The sequence below is a fragment of the Stegodyphus dumicola genome, chromosome 2 (genome assembly GCF_044657685.1).
Source record: "Stegodyphus dumicola isolate Sdum_Otavi_A_Nest chromosome 2, ASM4465768v1".
NCBI lineage: Eukaryota > Metazoa > Arthropoda > Arachnida > Araneae > Eresidae > Stegodyphus > Stegodyphus dumicola.
Window position 1 is genome coordinate 143,485,557 of NC_140769.1, and position 24,534 is coordinate 143,510,090.

The 24,534-nt window shown below is 32.1% G+C and overlaps 1 protein-coding gene across 2 annotated transcripts in view; it reads right to left on the bottom strand.

Moving 5' to 3' along the window:
• mbc (dedicator of cytokinesis protein myoblast city) overlaps positions 1–24,534 on the bottom strand; it is a 252,717-nt gene that overhangs the window by 44,241 nt on the left and 183,942 nt on the right. For both annotated transcript variants that reach the window (XM_085811171.1, XM_085811170.1), the window contains 3 exons: positions 15,737–15,942; positions 4,997–5,082; positions 2,963–3,119 (listed from right to left, as the gene is read on the bottom strand). In XM_085811171.1, the coding sequence (XP_085667297.1) occupies positions 2,963–3,119; positions 4,997–5,082; positions 15,737–15,942 (449 nt within the window). The remainder of the gene's footprint in view (positions 1–2,962; positions 3,120–4,996; positions 5,083–15,736; positions 15,943–24,534) is intronic.

The window sequence follows — 24,534 nt, forward strand, 5'->3', positions numbered from 1 at the left end:
TTATTATCAATTTATTACTAATTTAGGCATACCCATGGACAGATCAAAGCTTTAAAACAAAGATTTTGCTGTAAAATGATGAAAAATTGAAGAAAAGAATATAGTTATATGTTTTAAAGAAGTTATATTTTCAAAGATTTATGCAGATTTTGAAAAATTGACAAAACTTATTCTTTAAAGGTAAAACAATAATTTAAAAATCAGTAAGGAACCAAAAATGCTTAAAAGACAACATAAAAGAAATGGAATTTACACAGCCATCACTTTTCTCAAAACGAGTTAACCCATTTAAATTCCCCTCCAAGAAAAAATTAATTATTGAGACCCTGATTTTGTTTAAAATATGTTATATTTTTATAAGAATTCAAAATTTCTTGAATTAAAAATTTAGAAATTTTTTTGACCTCTACATGTTAACCCTTTGCGACACACATATTTAAAATATATTTTAATCTTTAAAAAAATGCCTTAGAATAAGTCAGATGGACTTACTTACGTGCCTTTAAGGCTTGAAAAAAAAATTCTGCACTTTTATTTTTTACGGGGGAAGGTGGGATACCGTTTGTCCTACCATGCAACTAGCACATGTATTATAGCATATTGGTGTAGCAGGGAAAAAAAAATCATATGTGGAATGAATAAACAAAATAAAGCGTGCATTCTAAAATATTCATAATAAACACACTAAAATGCATTTTGTACTTATTGCATATATGCATGACTTGTAAAATTTTGCATATATATATTTAATATTTTTAAATTTTAGGAACAAAAGAAAATATTTTCTTGAATATTATTTTAAGATTAAAATTTGATACTTGTACATATGATACTAAATAAAATATTAAAATTGGCACTTGATTCAAAAACATTTATATATGATTAAAATTGAAAAAAAGTCATTTTTCATGAAACTTTGAAAAACATGTTGTTTCATTCTTTTGTAAGCATGGAGGCACTTCACATGTTTCACACATCCAAAATGTTCGTCGTTCTTCTTTCGATGTGCTGCAATATGCACATCTCCTCCTGCTTGTTCTCTTTGGCGTATGAATTACATTTTTTAGTCTCTTTTCTGGTTGTACGAACGGGTTTTTAGTTTTTATTTTAACTGGGGATTTCAGTTTACTTTTCAGCTCTTTCTTGCCTGCAAGTGCCATTAGACCTTCTGTAAATGAGAGAAGAAAATCTTTCATTGTTTTTACACCATGATCGGGTTCGCGAACAAACTTTACTATACTCGCATCTAAAAAGTAAAAAAAAAAAAAAAAAAATCATGTGCCACCATTTTTTGCTTTTGCGGTCTATTTCATATAGTCCTTTCAGTTGATCAATCTGTCGACATATCCCATATTTTTATTGTATGAAATAATGCTGTTTGGGCACAGTACTTTTTTTGTCTTTCCATCTCGTTCTTTTCTATTAATTTCTTTTATTTCAGTTGCCTTTTCCAAGCAAGACAGGATAGAAACGGATCTTTTATCCTTCCATTTTATGCAATAAATTGAATCATTGCTAACTGAAAAGCCTATATATTCTCTTGACATACATTTGTCTTTTAAATTTTTGGGTAGATACTTCCGATTCATATTTACAGTGCCACATGCATAGATGGGTCTGTGTCTTTAAAAAGCGAAACAAATTATAACTACTTCCCTTTCTTCTTCAGCAATAAATTCAACCTCAGTTATTCTCTCCTGGATTTCAATTTCATCTGAATCAGAACTGACATCTGAAGCATTTGAGTCGCAATCGGATGGCAGTTCAGCAAAAAGATCCAAAGCTTCCTGAGTTGTTAATTTTTTTCTAGACATTTTAGCACATCAGAGCATACAACGGATGTAAAAGCGCGCACAATCAGGAAAAAAAGTAGATGCAAAAAAGAAAAGGAAAATAATCGTGAGTGCTGCCCTCTATTGAGCGGAAATTCAAGTGTGTGGTGAGACAAATTTTAACCCACTTATTTCAACTGCAAAATTAATGTTATAAAATATTGAATCCAATTAAAATTTTTGAAAATAAAATACCTTTGAATATTAAAAAGAATCACACATATCATAAATTGTATACCAAAATTTTTAAAATATTGAAAAATGCGAGATACATGGATATCACTCTTGTGATCCTATTTTGAATATTTTTTGCTTATAAACTTAAGCCCTGGTATAGTAGTAACATCTACTGAGAAAAATAATAACTAAAATAGATTATTTTTAAAAGATTAGAAAATTTCTAACGGAAACTGCTAACTGAGAAAATAAATATTAATTAGGTGGGACATATATTGACCCACCATGCCGCAAAGGGTTAAATAGTTTCAATTAAATTTCTGAACAAACATATCTGCAAATGTGAATGCAAATTTGAAGTGATCATGTATCTGAAATTTGTTGTTAAGGGCGTATTAAGTTTTACTTTTGAAAACTATAATAACTATGGATAATTAAATTTTTACTTTAACATAATAATATGTAGTTTTTATAAATAAAATATTTTGATTATGTAGTGAGTTTTACTAAAATAATAGTTATTAATAAGGGAAATTTTCCTGTTTTCTGCTCTTGAAAATGTCTCAATATAAACACTCGATCATGATATGTTTCGAAAATTATTAGTAAAAATTCTAGGCTTCAAAAGTTTCATTAGTTTTCATTACTTAGTGCAAGGGTGTCCCGTGAATTTTGCCCTTTTTTGCTTCAATAAAATTAGTGCCCTCATATTAGTCGACAGCATTTAAATGACTTACACATAATTTTTAAATAGAATAATGAAGGTGATGATTTAAAAAAAAATTTCAGAGATTTACTTTTGATATATTGAAAAAGTATTCACTCAAACAAGACATTACAAACAAAAATTCGGCAAAATTATAGCTAAACACAGTTTCGTACATGCAATTTTTAAAAGCTCAACTCGCTGTTCACACATGCTAAAATATAAAATAAATGTACATGCATATTACCAGCAGATTAACCGTGCAGCTCATGCGATTTTCTTTGTTTTCATCAGTGACTATAGTTCTATACTCCAACAGCCTTTTCATCAATCTTACAACTGTTCTAACAAACAACATGCCTTTCTCATGCATAGTTTGGTGATTTTCACAAAGACCTCCAACTCTATAACAATAATAAATTATGCACAAAAAAATTACTTCATTTTATAAAATTAGACAGTTATGAATGCTAGAAAAATTTCTGTTACCATTAACACAGAAACACTTTAAGTTAACATTTTTAACACAATAATTTATTTGCATCAACTCAATTATAAAAATCTATTAATACCTGCCAGTATCTGCCAATATGTCACCAAAGATACCAACCCTAACCCTGATTCTTAATTCCTCCTGTGAGGGCATTGCAGTTCTTGACGCAGTTTTGCATCCTTCTAGAGAATTTGTGCTGCCCACAAGACTAATGCCAGTAATGAAAGTACCACAAAGGAATGTTTTTTCTCATTTCACGGGGAGAAAAGTTTGACTTACTTGATGATCCACATTCAAGAAAAATCACATTTTATTGATGATCACTTGATTCATGAGAATTGCCATCAAATAGCGCAATAAGTTTTATGGCACAATTTATGACATGACCTCAACCAAATGAGCTATTTGTATCTGACACAGGATGCATTATTTATAACAAAATGTTATGAAATTATGAACCAACTTAATAATGTAAATCCTATGTTCCTGTTAAGAGTACAGCTAAATATTAGGAAATCAGATTTTATTAGAATTAAATTTTTGTATAGAAATTAAAGAATTAATCCCTTTTTACTGAAGTTTCAGTCAAATTAATACACTCTGCTTTTCAAAATGATTTCTATTGCCAAACTAAAGGAATGATAACAGAAAATGGTTTTTAATGCACTTTTGTAAAGTAAATGTTATTTGAGGTAAAACACTGTCTGATATTAAAATGTTAATATTATTTATATATTTTAATCTTATCAATAATCTAAAAACAAACAAAAAACTACCTGTAGTTCCTTAGCTGTAAGGCATCAATAATGGATTATAGCAATGAATTTCAATAACTATCATTGAACTCAAATGAGGAAGAAAAAATTGAAGAACCAATAAATCACATACTGCAGGGAAAGCCCGACTAGTTACCATTCAGTACACAAGAAAGCTCAAGTAACCACAAATTTAAAATTTTAGACACCCATAAAAATTAAGCAAATAACAGACTTGTAAAGCCACTATTCAAAAACAGGTAAGTTTGATATCATAACACAATTATAAGAGCTTTGCCTTGGTTTTATGTAAACGCCATTATTCTCAAATAAGCCAGTTAAGTGCTTATAAAGAAACATATAATTTAACTGCTATTTATTTATTTTTTCCCTTGCATTTTGAAAACATGATTAATATCTGGGACCTGCCTTCAGTGGAATGAATGGTATGCAGTTTCTAATGTTGTGAGATCCTGGCATTTAGAAAAGTATGTGTATATAGGTATGACACATGGATTTATTAGAAAATGAATAAAGAAGGATGATGCAATGTGAAAAATGATTTAAGCTTCTTTTATATGTTGATTATATAACTAAATAAAGAATAATCTGTTACTTTAAACTTCTGTCTTAGTGCAAGTTTGGTGACATCTCCAATAGGTTTGATGGTCAATGGAATTTCATAATCAGATAAGATGTTTTATTTTCGCATGTTTATGGCCTACAAAATATATCACCTTTTATGCCTAATTTCCACATTTCCCCTGAAAATCTGACAAAATTTTATATAGGTTTTGATATATAAGTTAATAAAAAATAAGACAAATGTTCTTATAACTTTAAATTAGAAATTTCTTCCATTAATTTGGCTTTTTAGCAATGAATTGCATTTTTGATATGATCAACTATTTGAAATTTTCTCACATCCAGCATTTTTCGAGCTTTTCCTATAATTGTGCCATAAATAATAAAAATTAAAAATAGAATAATAATGCAAATATACACAGGTTATAAATGGAAAACTGTCAATTACATTTCCAAGAAGAAATCTTTATATTCTTCATCACCTCTTCCTCCTTCAATCAACATATCTAATTTTGTTATCATTTCATGTTCAAACTGAAAAGATTAAAACAAAATAATTTAACAAAATGCATAGAGAAAAACAAGCAATAGAATGTGCATGGCAAAAGTATATAAGAAAATTTGTGTGATAGAATAAATAACAGAATGGTATGGAAAAACATATAACAGAATGTTTATGGCAGAATACATTTTAATAAAACATTAATTGGTTATTACAATGATAAAATTTATATCCTTACATCTGCTACTTCAAGAAAGTACTATAAGAAGATAAATACAGGGTTGCAATGCAAACAGAAGAATAAAATTCCCTGACCTTTCCAAGTGTGTTTTAAGAGAATTACAGTCTATTTGCGCAGTGTGCTGTGCTGAGAAGTAAATTAATTATGCTACCACTAAAAAACAGAAAATTTTGCAAATCACACACATATATATATACAGGGCTGTGGAGTCAGTAGAAAAAATGACCGACTTCGACTCCTGGAATTCTGATGACTCTGATTCGAATCCCTCATATATATACACATGGGTTACAGCTTATGTTTTTAATATAAAAAAAGTAATAGATGCTACAGGAAAAAAAAAATTGATGACATAGCAAATTATTTATATTAATTAGCATTTATTATGAAATGGAAAAACTGGCATTAGTTATTTCTAAGAAACAGTATAGCTTCAGCAAAATTTTCTTTGTTGGAGGGCCATAGATCCGATTTGATAAACTTCAGAGCTGAGAAGAGTCTTTCCACACTAACTCGAGTAGAAGGAAGAGCTGTTACTGTTAGGGATACTTCTTTTAACTTTTCAGAATAGATTTTTATAAGTTCTAAAAAAGGTGTCTTGCAAGCGCAAGCATATTTCTCTATTTCTTCAAAGCCCGTATATAAATCCTTCTTGTATTTTTCCATTTTTATATCTACAGGCTCTTGTTTTTTTTTTTTAAATTTTTATTCACTTTGTCTTAGCCTTTTCAATATTATCCAAAAATATTTCTCAAAATCTAATTCATCAATAGAAAAGGATGATAGAGCTCACTTGCAATATCTGCAGTTTGACTGTTCTGATTCGAATTCTCCAATTGTTCTGAGAATAATTTCATTCTTAATGAAAGTTCATAGATGGCTTTCTTTGCCCTTTTAATTTGTTCATCATCCAAGAAACTTCGGTGTTTCGGATCTCCATATGTTGAACCCAGCAAGATCTCATTGTCTAGCAAAGTAGTTTCTCTTTTCTTCATTGAAGAAATTATTCCTTCTGAAATAAACCCTCCATTTCAGAAAGAAGAAACATCCCATTCTCACCTCCTGTCAATTCTTCAGATTGCAGCTTTTTTGTGGCTATATAAGGTATAGAAAGAAGAGTTTCCAATTCTGCAAGATCATTCAACAGTCTTCCTGTTAGTGAAACATTAGGGTTATCTACATCTTCTAAAAAGTTCTTAATTTAAAAAAAAAAACCCTTATTATCATCAAATATGTACTTCCTTATTGCATTGCTTTATCAATAATTGCTCCTTTTCCTGCCCGCTTCCTAAGAATGGCATCAATTTTAGGAGTTCTTGCTGTTATTGCTGGTTATTTACCAATGAGACTTGTAACTAAATGAATCTGTTTAATCACTAATAGCAAATATCACATCCTCCCTTATATTATTTATTAATAGGTAAATAAAATAGAAAATAACTCTTGATTAATGTATACAGTCCATAAATAAAAAAATAACTCAGCTTGTCATTAATTTTTTTCCAATTCATTTTAATTTCATTTCAAATTCAAACTGTCCATGGAGTCGATTTGACCTGTTTTTAGCGACTCCAGCTCTGACTCCTTTTACCCCAGAATCTGCCTGACTCCGATTCCGACTCCCTGACTCCACAGCCTTGTATATGTATTTAAAATTTTGCAAATCACATATATATATGCAAGATAAAAAATATAAAAGCAAACTTCTAATTTAATTGGCTATAACCTCTTTTATTTTTAATTAATTTGGAGACTTCCTCTCGCTATCTTAAAAATAGCACTAACTGTGTCATTCAAATTAATCATGTAATGATGTAAATAAGCTTTGCCTTTTATAAAAGACAATCTGATTGGAACTGTGAAAATTGCTCTATGCCAGCTGCCTGAATGATGCTCACATGATACATGCCAGCTGCCTGCATGATGCTCACATGAATTTTTTTTATCTTGCATATATATATAATTGGCCAAGAAAGTGATCACTTCCAATGTTGGCGTAAGATCGCCTTTTTTCGGGATTGCCATATAAAATTCTGACTTTTCCAGATTCTGACTAAAATATTTAAACTCCCTGACATTTTCTGATTTTCTACATAGCGTGGCAACCCTGTAGATAACATGATGTTTCAGACTCCATTAAATATACTAACAACATATGTTAATAAAGATCAAGAGAAAATATTATTAAGAAATTACCAAGGTGTTTTTCGAGAAAAATTTACACAATACATAGTTGCCTGCTTTGCAAGAATAAAATTATTGCAGGAATAAAAATCAGGAGAGTTTTGAAAAAAATTTAGAAAAGCATAAAGTTAATTTTACAGAGAAAATTTACACACATCTGAATATGTCGAAACAATTACACAAGAAAAAATTCTTATGAAAACAGAAAAATAGACAAATATTAATTTAACATAATTACATTATGTTATTCAGCTTTTACTAAAAAGCAGTTTTGTAACATTTATCATCTTGTTTAAATTTCAGAATAACAATACTCAGCAATCACAAAAATGACAGAAAAAAGTATTTTAAAACATGACAGAGGGAAATAAAAATTTTTTGTTATTTTTCTTTAAAAAATGCAATTTTAACATTATTATTATTTTAATGACACTGTAATAATACTATTATTTTTATTTAAAAAATGTTATGAAATTCATGAACCATGGAAACAAAATTTTTATAGATAAATTAATCTTAAAATCTTTGAAATGTTGTTAAGTCACCAAATTTAGAGACACATAACAAAAGAATTTATTCTTCAAAATAGGAAGAATTTGTTTTTAATGTGATAAAGATGACACATGCATTTAAACTCGAATATATGCAAAAGTATGCATTTTAAACACATCTGCCAACAAATTGGCATTATTTTTGGTGCCTTTATAAAAAATTGCAAAATTTTTAAAATGTATTTTGTGCTTAAGATCCAAAACTAGAACTAATTTCATAAAACTGAGGAAAAATTTATAAAAATTAGTAGAAATGTTATCTTTATCTTTTAACTGACTTAACATGCTTTATATTTCAAGTACATGTGCATGTGAATGGTATGTACGTGCATTTTAGCCCAACCAAAGAGTGCATTCACCTCCCTGCTTTGTGTATGTTACTCTGCAAACCAGAAGAAACATTATATTATTAGCTTGATAAGAATTATATCTGTTTGTGCTGTAAATAAGGAGCTGTTCCTGTACTATATACATATCTGTACTATACATAAAAACACAAAATACAAAGGAGGTCTCACAGGCATCAAATCAGCAATCTAGATCTAACTCTGGAAACATTTGTGCTAAATAAAATGACTGGTATAGTTATTTGATAATGATTGAATATATGTAAATAATTTTGATTAGATGTTGAAGAAAAATTTTACTAACCGCTCCCTGTATGGAATATTGTTACATGTGTATGGTTTCATAATGGATTGAATGCACACAAAACCGATGACAGCTTGATAAAATTTATTTTCCCACAAGAAACACTTTACAACATTGGAACTTTTCACAAAAATACTTGCACAGTTCTTATCGGTACAACAAAGCACAACCAGTAGTTACCACTTCAAACTACTCAGAACATTAAATGTAAGACAATATAAGAAGCCTGAATGCATAAGCTCGCACAGTGATCTCTCATTACTCTCCGCTAAACTCTGAGCTCAAATCTGAACTAAATTAACTGATGCTCTCTCTCCTGTTTTATATAGTTTTGCTCCATCTGCTGATTCTTAAAATTGCCGGAAGGCATACACTGCTTCAGTTACATAGGGTCAGATACAGTTAGATCAAACCAGTTGCAGCTACACAGTCACCAAAACCATCGCCAATTTGAGATAGTTATTTAACTCAATGTTAAATGGACTTTTCCCTGTAACCTTATTTTTCTCATGAAGCTTCAGACTCTTGAAGTCTTTCATGTTGCATAATATAAGAGCTACTACAATTTAGATATAATTTTATTAAAATTATTACATATCCTACAAAATTTACTTGCAGCTACACAGTTGTCAAATGGTCACCAAGTTTAGCAATAGAAATTAGTTGTCAAAACCATCGCCAATTTGGCGATATAGATGTTTAACTCAATGATAAATGGACTTGCACCTGTAACCTTATTTTTCTGGCAAAGCTTCACACTCTTGAGGCCTTTCGTGTTGCACAATACAAGAGCTACTACAATTTACACATAATTTCATTAAAACTATTATGTAGCCTACAAAATTTGTACCACATCTAAAGAAATTAGTTCTCAGAATAAACATAATAAAATTTTTGTCACCATAATTTTTCACATTTACAAGGCTGGTCCTAAGGCACATGCAACACAAGAGACATCCTACAAAACTTTGCAAGGTTTGTTCCAAACACAGAAAGAGACAAAAAGCATGTGAAACTGTTCTACACAACAATCTCATTAAGGATGCAACTTCACTTATCAGAGGAATGGAGAAACCTACTCTGAGCATGACCTGTCTTTTCAACTATGCACTACAACTTCAATGGCAAACATTATACACTTGCACTGCATTCATCACCACAAAAAAGGGGCTCTTCAGTAATTTGGACAAAGCTCCAACAAGCCAACAGTCAGACATAAAATATTTGATAGTTTGTGAAAATGTTGTTTGGTGACTTTACACATTTCACCCCCCTCAAATCTTGCAGATCACTCCTTCATGGTGAGCGGTGGCACTGAGCAGATTAGGTGAAGAACATCAGGGTAGTATTCTCCTGGTAGGGTCACCCACAGAATTAAGGCCATTCCATTTTGCTCAGCAAAGATCTGCAGGTAAGGATCTAAGATCTGAACATCATCAATCTTCAGGAGATAAAATTAAAAGAGCATGTTAATCTTAAGATCAAGGGCTATCATATTTTTTGCTCTATCAGAAAAGAAGGAGGAGGCGATGGCTGGCTTTTCTTGTAAGAGATGTAAATTACTGCCATGTTGCTATACCACAGTCTGCTCATTCAGATTTGGAAATGCAGTACATTAAAATAGTTTGGAAGGGAAATCACCTTAACATCAGGCATTGAAAAGGTCATTTCCAGAAGATGCAAAGTTGGATTCTTCGCCAATGATATTGCCCTCTGGAACGCCAACTCTGATATTAGACAAACTGAATCTGTGGTTAATTCTGCCCTCTCTTTGGCTGAGAATCGAAAACTGTTTTATTGTATCAAAATCAATAACTAGTTTTTTACAACTAACCAGAGATTAGAACAATTACCAACCCAAAATCACAATGGAAGGCAAATCATTGCCCTATGAAAAACAGCTGAAATATCTGGATTATATTCTGGATCCTAAAATCTTAAATAACAAGCATATAGATTATCTGGTGAATAAATCCAAAAACAGATTGGACTTACTGAAATATATTACAGGAAGAGACTGGAGTAAAGATGCCAACACCCTCAGGTAACTTATACCACTCAAATCAGACCTGTTTTGAAAAATGGTTTCCAAATTTACATCCGTGCATCACCCACTAACTTGGCAAAACTGGAAAGAGTGCAGTCAAATGCTGCTTGCATTGTCACTGGCATGACACATTGCTTCCCACAGATTTGGTATTACAGCACAAAGTCCCTAATCCGGACTATTTAGGACTTCGGCGATTCCGGATTAGGGTTTTTCCCACAGATTTGGTATTACGGCACAAACTCCCTAATCCGGACTCATCGGGACTTCAGCGATTCCGGATTAGGGTTTTTTCCCAATTAAAGATCAATTTAAATCTGGTAAGATGGCATCCAGAAATTATACAATTAAAAATATGAAACCATAATTTACGAAATAAAGAGCAGTTATGATCTAAAGGGTATTCAAATTTTACAAAAAAATGCTTAATATTTATTTGTTTACTTTATTAAACATTTCTTTCAATGCGCGCATGCGTAATGTATGCACATTCTCTACGTGCATTGTTGGAAAATATGATCTATTGTAACCTTTTTTCTGCATCATCTCTCCTCCTTGAAATAATTCTAACTTTTACATAAGGTTTAGTTCTTATTTTAGAGGGATATAGCAATTACTTTGTTTTTTTCACTGCCACTAATTGTATTAAGAATGGACTGTTCCAGCCTAATTAAGATGCAAAAACGAAACTTGATGTTATGTCACCTGGAAAGCCGAGCTGTGCCGATAGCCGATTGGTTGCCGTGAGATGACGTCATGTCTACTTCATGTTTAAGTATCTCACGTCGCTCTGGTTTATTACTTCTGGTTTCTGTTTCATTGCTCCTTGGTGTGCCATTCCAGCCCTCATTGGAAGACGATATTGCGATGCATACCGTCCAGCAATAAGTGCCATGGTTCCAATCCGAGATCATTTTTCCTGAATTCTGCAAAGCGGCTACGATGTGAGCACCTGCCGTGGGCGGCATCCTGTTTCTATGGTTCGGCGACGATATATCTTAAGTTGTGGTTCCTGGTGGTAAACTGCCGTGGGTGGCATCATCCTGTTTCCAAAGTTAAGCAACGTCAAATTCCAAACTGTGATTTCCAGTGAGCAACTGCAGTGGGCGGCATCCTGTTTCATGAAGGCGGCATCTTCAATACAAGTGTTTTTCCAGGACTAGCGACAATGTTTTTCCAAGCTGTGATTTCTCGTGAGGAACTACAGTGAGCGGCTTGTGCCAGTTCAAGTGCACTCAAGGTTTAGTTTAATTTTTCAGGTGCAGTCTTTGCCAAAAAGCATGGACCTATTGATAGTGAAGTGAAATTCATATTAAGCATGTAGTTTTTGTTCTGTGATATGTCTTTCGTGTATTGAATGCCAGTATTCAAAGATTAGGTAAAATATTTGCTGTATCATTAATAGTGTAATATTCTTTAAAAAAAAAAACCCTTGGGGTTAATGAATAGTCAACTAAGTGTAATTTGATAATGATAATGTTACACTCTCTAAGTTTCTGGTGTTGATTATATTTATTGTATTTTTATTTTTATATATTGTTAATAAATTGGTTAAGTTTAAAATTTTTGTCTTCAATGTCTGCACAGTATATAATCTTAGGGAGCTTCTATTGCTAAATGTTTTTATAACTTTAAATTTTGCTTTTGCATCACGCATGCGTAATGTATGCGCATTCTCTATACGCACGCGTAAAGTTTGTGGCTTTGAGGTCTGGATTATAGATCATTCCGGATAATGGACGTCCGGATTACAGACTCTGTACTGTATTTGAAAGTGATATCCAGCCTTTAAAACTGAGAAGAAATAAGTTACTTGTGAAGTATTATAACAAGCTCTACAGTTTTGGAGTTAAAAAAATCGCACTACAACTTATCTCAATAATTGGACTAACAGACAGAGCTTAAAGAGAAACAGTTCTTTCTCTTGAATTTGTTTGATGGGCTTGTTGAATCAGGATGCTGAGACACTTCTTGAGAGCTATCTTTAAGCCCCTGAAGGGCTTGCCTGGTGCATATTTTCAACTTGAACTTGGGACTCATACTCACAAAAATCAAGACTTGCCTGAGTATCTACACAACTTGCTTTGGAGGTTATTGGCCAAATCTCAGCAACTGCTACTCAAATACATACTGATAGCAGTAAAGGCGATCATAGCTATTGTGGCACTGAAACCTTCATCAAGGCCCCTGACTACTCCCTTAGATTTAGGATTAAGAATCTAGATTTCTGCTCTGTTTTTAGATCTGAGCTAATAGCTATTAAATCTAAAACATCAACCACAAATATCTGGATCTTATCGGACAGTAATAGTGCTATCCAGCACATATGTAAGTGGAATAAGGCTGGCGACATAAATAGATCATAAAGCAGACACAATAACATGCCGAACAAATACTAATTCAGAAGTCAAACATCAAAAATCAGTGTTTTCAAATTTTCACAGGACTAGTTTCGATGGTTTTACCGAACCATCATCCTCAGCTGCAAAAGCGCAAATGAACAAGATAAGAAAGCCTGGACAGGAGATAAGCTAGTGGTGCCATCTGTTGATGAAACCAGAACTAAAACATAATTTCTTTAAAGGTTGAAGGCAAAGATGGATTGGAATTAGGATCGTTAACAAGAACAGAAAGATTTTTTTGAATGCGACATGCCTGCAGAAAATCAAGTTCTCCAATGGAAGATGTTTTTTGAATAATTTTGGCAGCAGAAAAATCGAAAGTGTGATTTTCGGATCAACAATGTTGGGCAACAGAAGACCTCTGTGTTTCCTTTTTTCTAACATATGCCTCATATTCCTTGACGCGAAATTTTAAGGCTCTCTTAGTTTGGCCAATGTTGTGCCATTTAGTGTGTTGAGATGAGAATTTTCTAACTGCTTGATTAATAATGTTGGATGAAAAGCCCCTGCCAATAGCCATGGCTTTTAAATAATTCAGTTCTTCATCAAGGGATAGTTTGGAGGAGCAAACTTGAAGAATATGGAAAACATAGGAATAAAATGAAGCTAACTTTTGTTTAGTCGGATGACATCATTTAAAGTGTTGTTGGTGGAAGGCAAACCAATGAAGGTTTACGGTAATCCGTACTACTGAAGTTGGATGTGTTACGTGTGACTAGAATGTCGAGAAACGGAAGAGAATTGCTAGTCTCAAGTTCAAAAGTGAACTGAATAGCAGGATCAACAGAATTAATTGTTGAAAGAACTTTATTTAAATCATCTTTATTACCTTCAAACAGGTTAAAAGTATCGTCTACGCAGCGGAACCATACAGGGAAGTTTAAAGTTTCAAAAAATTTCGAGTCATAATAATGCATGTAGATATCAGCCAGGATGAGACTGAGGGGGCTTCCCATGGCTAATCCCTCAGTTTGCTTATAATATTTATTTTGGAAATCAAAATGCGTTTATTTCAAACAGAGTTGAGTGAGAGAGCTCATCAATTTTGATGCAAGAAAAATGAAATTCGCGAAGTCTAGTTTCTAGACATCTTAATGCCCCACTAGAACATTGGTGAATAATAATGATTTTACATCAAAAGAAACCATGAGTAAATTTCCAGGAGAAATGTTTCTAACCTTTTTTACAAACTCTATTGAATTTTTTATGGTGTAAATGTTATTGTCTAATAGAGATGAAAATCTAGAAACCTAATATTTAGCTAAGGGATACGAAGCAGTACCTAAATTTGATACAATAAGGCGGAAAGGAATACCACTTTTATGAATTTTGGGAAGAGCATATAATCTGGCACAATTTGCAACAGATGGGATAAGTGAATGTTTTAAGTTGCTTGAAATGATTTGTGAAGATTTGATCGCAGTTTTTATTTTTGACAGGTCTAAAGGTGAAAGATCTTTAGGGATCCGATTATATGTTCCATTGTTTAAGAATTTAGTGACACCATCGATGTAAGTGTTCTTATCCATCATGACTATTCTAGCCACCTTTGTCGGCCTTTGAAATGATAATATCCGGGTTAGAATGAATTTCGTGCATTGTAGCTCTTTTTCTCGCAGTTAGATTTGGTTTCAAAAGTTTATTATTGAATTTCACATTCTGAGCGATAAGATGCCTAATCATTTCTTTCTGTGAATCTGAAACATTACTCAACATGAAAGCTTTTTTTGCAAAAATTGGCTCCTATCGATACCTTGATAACTTTTTAATGAATAAGCATAAAAAAGGAACTTTCCAGCTGCAGGAACGATGACAAAAAAATTATAGAACAAAATGGTGCTTGTGTAATTCAATAAAATTCTTTTATGTTTTTGTACAACTACATTCGTAATTATTATCAAGAAACTGGATAAATTTTTGGATGATCCAATGCATTTTATTTCCTTTTTAGTACCATAGCTTTAGGTTAAAAATGAACTCCCACTAAACTTCAACTAATACAACTCTGAAGGAAAATAAAAAGATTTTTTGGGGACAAGGTTTGTAAAGCTGAATTAAGCATTTTTACAAGACACTTACATAATGATAATCCAAATTAGTATAATAGCTATAATATGATTTTGATGTAAAATATATTAAAACAAAGCTCAAAGCAATGAATTATAAAGCTATGTTTTTTGGTTAGCTTTATTTAATTCTGTAATTTTTTAAAATGTTAAATTGAAGAAACCTCAAGTAAAGAAAATAAACCTCTGCAAATCACTGTAATGGATTAAAACAGTTTAGATGGATCAGAAACTAATGAGAAAAATTACAATAAAAAATTAAATTTGTACAGTTTAAATTTCAATGTACTATGATAATTCATTGTCTTACTTTTTTTTTTTATATTTCAGCAAACTTTTCTTTACAGCATTTTATTTTAATACTTAAAAACCAAGAGCTCTTCTAGAAATACTCTTAAAAAGAAATGATCTACATTCACATAAATTACAAAAAAAAAAAAAAAAAAAAAAAAAAAAAAAAAAGCTGTAAGTTGATAAAGTCAGAGAACTCTGCAAAAAGAAAGCACACAGGGGAAAAAAAAAAAAAAAAAGGAGAAATATTTACCTCATCAAAGTTACATTTAATCTCTCTATTTGAAAGGTAGAAATCATCTGCATGAGACATAGTAGAAGAGCGCTGAGAGTAGAATTCACATTGCATCATGTCAAAAAATATTGGAATTGTCGCCTTTCTCAATTCTGCTTCAGGAATCAATGTCATTTCCAGAAAAGGTCCCACCATTCCAGGAACAAAATTTATCTGATGCTGGCCTTCAAGTAAAACAAATAACAAATAAATATGCATATTTTTTAATATCATAAATTTGATACTGATAAGACAGCACAAATGTTCAACTGATTCCCCCCCCCCCGAAAAAATAAAGCATTTCCAGTGACAGTTCAATTACCGATAGAATAATTTTCAACTGCCACTAAAAAAAAGAAAACTTTTGCTTTAATTAATATGAATTAGCTTCTAACAGTCTTTTAATGGTTCATTTTTGACAAAATTTTAAAATAATTAATTTTCAAATTTACTTCCAGCTTTGTTCCAAAACAATGTCACCAAATCATGTGTACGGCTTAGGTACTAATGTTATATCATATGACACTGCGAAGGTTTGGTACTAAAGTTAAAAAACAAGGATTATAACATTCAACAAGCAGAGTGCTCTGGTCAGCTTACTGTTGTTGATGAGGCCTGTCTGCGAGAACTTGAAGAAGTAGATCAGCATGCAACCACTCGAGAGCTTGCAAAGGAGTTAGACATTAATGCCATGTTCATTAGTCACGCTATGCAGTGCATAAACTTGACGTACAAGTTCAATCATTGGATGCCACAAGAGTTGACTCAAGCAGATACGGGCACGTACTATTTGCTTGAATATCAACGCAAGGCAAAATTCTGCACTGGATCATCACTTGTGATGAAAAGTGGATCTACTTCAACAACACAGGCCGAAAAGAGGGTTGGGTCTGTGCTCGGTTAACCCGTCGGTAGCGTCACAAAGCGCAATTTGATTAACAAAAAGGTCGTGTTTTGTATCTAGTGGGACTACCATGGTATTATTAACAAAGAGTATCTTGAAAAAGATAAAAACCTTGACAGTAAGGTGTACAGGTAGATGCTAGTCAATGTTGACACTGCTATCATGGAAAAATGTCGAACTGAATTCCAGCGCAAAAAGGTAATGTTTTATCAAGATAATGCAAGACCACATGTGGCTGCATTTGCCGGCTGGACTTTACGGACTCGAATGGAATCTTTTGCCATACCCACCATATAGCCCTGACAACACTTCTTTGCACTTCTACCATTTTTCACACCTGCAGCTACATCTTGCAGGTGCTATTCTGCACAGAACATCCGAAATGAGGATAATCAGTTTTTGGACCCGCAGTCACCAAGTTTCTGGGTTGAAGACTGAAAAGCTACTAAAACATTAGCAGAAAATTATAGATTTGGGATAGGTGATTACTAACCACACTAAAGGTACTGCTTTCCTGTTTTTCTCTAACGTCTTTTGGTGGAAAACAACCAGATATATGAAAACAGCAAATTTTTGGAATTTCAGTGACACGCGCTGGAGATAAATCCCCCGCCCTACATTGCCATTCCTTGCTTTGAAGTCGTTGGTTTGTAATAAAAATTTATTAAAGTTTTACAAAATACATAATTTAAGACTGGAATTCAAGATTCAGGCTTCTAGGTGCCTGAATGTTCAGGTGGAGGATTATGTTATTAAAAATTTGATGGCTGTAGGTACCGCCATTTTCTCACAGTGGGAGAAACATACATTCATGCAAAGTGATGTAAAATGCTGTTTTGAGATTAGTAGCTCTTTGGGCTAAAAAAAAAAAAAAAAAAAAAAAAAAAAAAAAAAAAAAAATATCACATCAAAATCAGACTCATTATAGTTCATGGTTAGACACCATTTAATCAGATAAACCCTATCTACTTTGACAGAAATGTGGTTCCTTTTCTTCAAGGAATTATCTTTTCCCTTTTTTTCAGGGGAAGAGGGTTGGAAAAGATATGCTTGTCTTCTTTGAAATTAAGAACACATAATAAAAATAATAAAGTTTTCTATAAAAGAAATGTTAATTTAAGATGTTATAACCCAAACTTTAATCTTGATATTAACATGTCATACCATATACTTGATATTATTTTCAAAAAATGTTAACTTTTATCATCATCCGTACAATAAGTTGTTATCTGTAACTTCTGAACAATTTATATGGTTTCTTGATACATTAATCCTCCATGAAAGAAACATGTCCGTTTTTATGTGATCAAGAGATTTATTTCTAATTTAGTACATACTATTTTCATGATATAAATATAATATGTTCTGCTGGAAAAGATAACATTGTAAAAAATTCCATCTCAAATACTTGGATTAATTGGGACTATAGGTTTGTCTTCCCCCCCCCCCAAAGAATACTATAATAAGTAGACCAAATAAACACTATAAAAAATTAATGTACAAATCAAGGAAGAACTATTTTTTTGAGTGAAAAAAACTACAGTTTGCATTACAGTCCATTTATAAGTAATACTCACTAAAAGCAACTAATACAAATTTAAAATTATATATATGATATATTTTGACTCCAGACTTTTCTAATTAAAAAAAAGGGGGGGCTACTAGGAAACTGTTATGCTTGTTTTCATATAACAGAAACAATGGATTTTAAATAATTATTATGCTAATTCTCCTTTTCTCATAAATAGTTCATTATTATGCTAGTTCTCATTATGTTATTTCATTACTTAATTTCAAAAGTAACTTTCATTTTGTACAATTTAATGATATATTTTCATTATATTTATCACGTTAACAAGTTTGTTAATTCGAATTTCTTGGAACAATTGCATGATAAATGTAATTATTAAATTTTATAAGAATTCATTATACAGTCAAAAGTCGTTAATTCAGACACCCATAATTCGGAATGATCCATAATCCGGACCTCAAAGCTAAAAACTTTCTGCGCATGCGCCGCGTCGACACATGCGCATAGGCGTTTACGCGTGCACGTAAGACCTCTTACAACTGCGCATTTGGTGTGCGCAAGCACAGAATACGTTTTCGCGTGCGCGTTTTATGTATAACGGACGGTGTAAGTTAAAATTATCTAATTATCTATTTCAGTTAATGTTGATGATTGCGTTGTTCCTTAATTTTCAAATTGGATCCGGCTTATTATTTTTTGCAGACTGTAAGAGCAATACTATAAAAGTAAACTTGAACTTTCGATTATGTCAAATAGAATTTTTGATTCTGGAGCTCCCAAAGGATCATACAAAACAAAAGTATGTTTCGATGTCCATCAAAGAAAAAGTGGAATTGCTGCAAAAAATGGATAAAGACATGAAGAATGTGACAGAGAGGTTAGTGAAAACGAAAAAATTTCGTTGACAAGTTAGTCGGTATTCTCGGCACAGCAATTAACGGGACTTGAACAGCGGAACTTTGTAAGTGAACAAAACATTATGTCTGTTTATAGAATTAAAGAGAAAGTATTATCACATAAAACGAAGCAACTTAAACAACTTACATTGAAAGAAATGTTTAATAAAGTAAACAAATAAATATTAAGCTTTTTTTTTTTTTTTTGTTTTTTTTGTTTTTGTAAATTTTGATACCCTTTAGATCATAATTGTTCTTTATTTCATAAATTACGGTTTCATATTTTTAATTTTAGAATTTCTGCATGCCATCTTACGCAATTTAAACTGATGATCTATAATCCGGAATCGCCGAAGTCCCGACGAGTCCGGATTAACGACTTTTGACTGTATTGCCTTTTACCATGTTTACCTAAATTCAACAAACAATTTATTTCAATGAAAACGTCTCCACTGTCCTAGAAATAAGTTTTGAAAGTGCTTCTTTATCTCTTTCTTGACATTATACGTAGTAATCTGTATTTAATTTTGTGAAGTTTATATATCCAAGCGCTTGAATTAAAGACACGGCTGACTCACACTGAGTGGAAGAACATAGTGCAGATCATTAAGACATATGGCATATATACGACAGGGTGTGCGGAAAAAATGTCACCCGGAAAAAAGGGAAAAGGAAAGAATGTCCCCGGAAAATAAGGAACGGAAAAAATGTCCCCGGAAAATAAGGAACGGAAAAAATGTCCCCGGAAAATAAGGAACGGAAAAAATGTCCCCGGAAAATAAGGAACGGAAAAAATGTCACTCGGAAAATAAGGAATGGAAAAAAAGGAGCTCTAAAATCTCGCCAAATAATGTCGCCGATTGGAGATGGGGAAACCTGCCAAACGGGCAGGGTTATAGCGGGCTCTCTTGAGGGATGTTTTAAGGGTAAGACGTTGAGCTGGCTGCAGCTGAGCAAGGTCATTTCGACAGCAGGTTTTTCCAACTTGCCTGCGGGAAAATCGTATGTTCTCCCCCGTGATTTGCTTCACCCGTTTCCTTAAAGAAACCGACCCACCTCACCCGGAAGGAAAGAATTCACGGGGAGCAAATGTTTCTCCTCTGTTAAATAATGATTGCCGGTCTTTAAACTAAATTTCATCCATCCCTAACTGGAAGCTAACAGCTTGTTCACATTAAAGTGTTGATAAATGACGAATTGTTAGTAAAGATGACACACGAAAGCTGCTAAACAGAACTATTGGCATAGTATAGTCTGTTATTTTTTATTACGGTTTCACGAATCTAGCAATAATATTATATTATGCATTCCGTTATTATTTAATCTATCCGTAATATGAAATATAATTTTCTAAACACTAATGGTTTTTCATCAGTTAATTTATAAAACGACAGATATTTTATAGTGTCATTTTTTTTTTTCCACTTTAACGGTTTATCATTAAGTCCAAAGAGACTTTGATCCTGGAGGACTATTCTTTTCGTTTTGCGATTTTGCGTTGAATCACTATAAACGGCGAATCACTTTTCAAACTGTTGCCACCAAATGTTAGAGTCTTGCATTATACTCGAAGAAATTAAATAATGCAAAATCTGCATAAATATATGCATATTTCTCGCATTGTGATAAAACAACGGTACATAGTCTCAAAATGACATTTTGCGTGGTTTCACTTTCTGCGTTGATTCACTTTTCAAACTGTTGCTAAAAATATTATTGCCATGCATTATATTTAAAGAAACTAAATAATGAAGATTCTGCATGAATGCATGAATGTTTCTCGCATTTTCAAAAAACAACAGTACCTAGAGCCATCCAATTTTGAATAACGTAGTACTCCAACCAAACATGAGCACTTGAAATTCCGAATTTGGAATTTGTTTTATTAGCTATTCCCAATTTTGCAAAACTTTAACGAATTTTTTAATTAACAAACTCATCGATTTAAAAGCGTGCAATGGGAACACTGTACGAAAAAAGAAATGTATCTCCAGCGCCCGAAACTGTGTATTGGAAATTCTTAAATTTTGCGATTTTTAAATATTTTGTGATATTGCTGTGAAATTGAATTTTATGGTAAAGTGCGAAGAACATTGTATTTAATAAATAAAGGTACCACACAAAACGTTAAAAAAAATCCTTTTGGACGCAATATGAAATATGAAAGCTTTCAGATTTTCCTTTAAATAATGAAAAATCTGCATAAATGTATGTATATTTCTCGCATTGTGATAAAACAACGGTACATAGAGCCATCGAATTTTGAATGACGTAATCCTCCTACGAATATGGGCATGTGGAAGACCAAATTTGAAATTTGGAATTTAATTTATTATCGATTTTATATTTTGCAAAACTTTAACGAATTTTTGAGTAACAATCTCAGTGATTTAACCCTTTGCGGCATGGTGGGTCAATATATGTCCCACCTAATTAATATTTATTTTCTCAGTTAGCAATTTCCGTTAGAAATTTTCTAATCTTTTAAAAATAATCTATTTTAGTTATTATTTTTCTCAGTAGATGTCACTACTATATCAGGGCTTCAGTTTATAAGCAAAAAATATTCAAAATAGGATCACAAGAGTGATATCCATGTATCTCGCATTTTTCAATATTTTAAAACTTTTGGTATGCAATTTAGGATATGTATGATTCTTTTTAATATTCAAAGGTATTTTATTTTCTAAAATCTTAATTGGATTCAATATTTTATAACATTAATTTTGCAGTTGAAATAAGTGGGTTAAAATTTGTCCCACCACACACTAGAATTTCCGCTCAATAGATGGCAGCACTCACGATTATTTTTCTTTTCTTTTTTGCATCTATTTTTTTCGTGATTGCGCGTGCTTTTACATCCGTTGTATGCTCTGATGAGCTAAAATGTCTAGAAAAAAATTAACAACTCAGGAAGCTTTGGATCTTTTTGCTGAATTGCCCTCCGATTGCGACTCAAATGCTTCAGATGTCAGTTCTGATTCAGATGAAATTGAAATTCAGGAGAGAATAACTGAGGTTGAAGTTATTGCTGAAGAAGAAAGGGAAGTAACTATAATTTGTTTCGCTTTTTAAAGACACAGACCCATCTATGCATGTGGCACTGTTAATATGAATCGGAAGTATCTACTCACAAATTTATGTCAAGAGAATATATAGACTTTTCAGTTAGCGATGATTCAATTTATTGCATAAAATGGAAGGATAAAAGATCTGTTTCTATCCTGTCTTGCTTGGAAAAGGCAACTGAAATGAAAGAAATTAATAGAAAAGAACGAGGTGGAAAGACAAAAAAAGTACTATGCGCAAACAGCACTATTTCATACAATAAGAACATGGGATATGTTGACTGATTGATCAACTGAAAGGACTACATGAAATAGACCGCAAAAGCAAGAAATGGTGGCACATGATTTTTTTTTTTTTTTTACATTTGTTCGTGAACCCGATCATCATGTAAACACAATGAAAGATTTTCTTCTCTCAGTGATAGAAGGTCAAGCAAGAAAAAGCAGAAAAGAAAACTAAAATCCCCAGTTCAAATAAAAACTAAAAACCCGTTCGTACAACCAGAAAAGAGACTAAAAAATATAAGTCACACGCCAAAGAGAACGAGCAGGAGAAGATGTGCATATTGCAGCACATTGAAAGAAGAACGACGAACATTTTGGATGTGTGAAACATGTGAAGTGCCTCTATGCTTACAAAAGAATGAAACATGTTTTTCAAAGTTTCATGAAAAATGACTTTTTTTCAGTTTTAATCATATATAAATGTTTGTGAATCAAGTGCCAATTTCAATATTTTATTTAGTATCATATGTATGTGTATCAAATTTTAATCTTAAAATAATATTCAAGAAAATATTTTCTTTTGTTCCTAAAATTTAAAAATATTAAATATATATATATGCAAAATGTGCATATGCAAAATTTTACAAGTCATGCATATATGCAATATGTACAAAATGCATTTTAGTGTGTTTATTATGAATGTTTTAGAATGCATGCTTTATTTTGTTTATTCATTCCACATATGATTTTTTTTTCCTGCTATACACCAATATGCTATAAGACATGTGCTAGTTGCATGGTGGGACAAACGGTATCCCACCTTCCCCCGTAAAAAATAAAAGCGCAGAATTTTTTTGAAGCCTTAAAGACACTTAAGTAAGTCCATCTGACTTAGTCTAAGGCATTTTTTTAAAGATTAAAATATATTTTAAATATGTGTGTCGCTAAGGGTTAAAAGGTAGCAATGGCAACACTCTACGGGTGGGAAAAACCTTTTTGTCTCCAGCGCGCGGAATTGTGTATCGGAAATTCTAAAGATAAGCTGCGGCATTGCTATTGAATTGAATTTTATGGTTTAAGTGCAAAGAACATGATATTTAATAAATAAAGGTAACACACAAAACATTAAAAAAACGCCCTTTGGACGTAAATGAAAATCTGAAAACTCAGATATTTTTTTTTTCCCCAGTGGCGTGGTAAAATAAATCATTAAAAACGAAGCTGAGCTTCTTAATTACATTTTGCAGCTTTAGAATGATACCGCTAATTTGATTATCCAGAACTCGAAGTATTGAATAAATTTGAGTTAAATAAAATTCAAAATTAATGCGAAAGAATTTGTTTTAGCAAATTATGTTCTGCTGTTCTCTAATTTTTAATTAGGACCGTAAAAGAAATGTTTCTTGACGAAGAGGTGAAAACTGTTGAAAACAGACAATTTCCTATTTATGAGAAAACTTTATTATGACTTTGGAGATTAAAAAGTACGTATAAACATTATAATTCTCATTTTTCATGTTTAAATAATTAATAAGAAATATGGATTCTAATGCAGTAATTGTAGTGTAATTTTAAATGAACTATTTATAACATTGTTATCAATGAAGCAACAATCGTATAATTAAAAAAATGAATGCAAAATTCTATTTTTATTGTTTTGAGCTCAAGTTCTATGTTTCAAGAGCTTTCAAGTCTGAATTAATTACTTTTCAGACTTAAAATTGCAGTATAACTTTTGTATTTAAAATTTTGTTAGCAGTTTCTTAGCAGTTCTAAAACAAATATCATGCAGAATTTTAGCAGTATTAGAAAAGGACTCAAAAAGAGCTGACAAGGAAACTTCCTATCTTTTGGCTTTTTTAATTGTTGAAGTGTATGGAGTCAAAATTAAAGCTACTAACAACCAGTTTTAAAGGTTGTTATTAATTAAAACGTCTGTAAATTAATAAGCATCATGTTTATGAGGAAATGACAATTCAGATAATAAGTATTATCGTTTCCTAGTCATTCCTAGTATCATCAGGACCGGTGCCAGAGCATATGCAATCGGTGCGGCCGCACCGGGCGGCAGAATTGAGAGAACACAAAATTTTTAGAACTTTGGAAAGAGCTGGGCAGCAGAATTTTGAAGTTGTAAAGCAGGCACCGTGCGG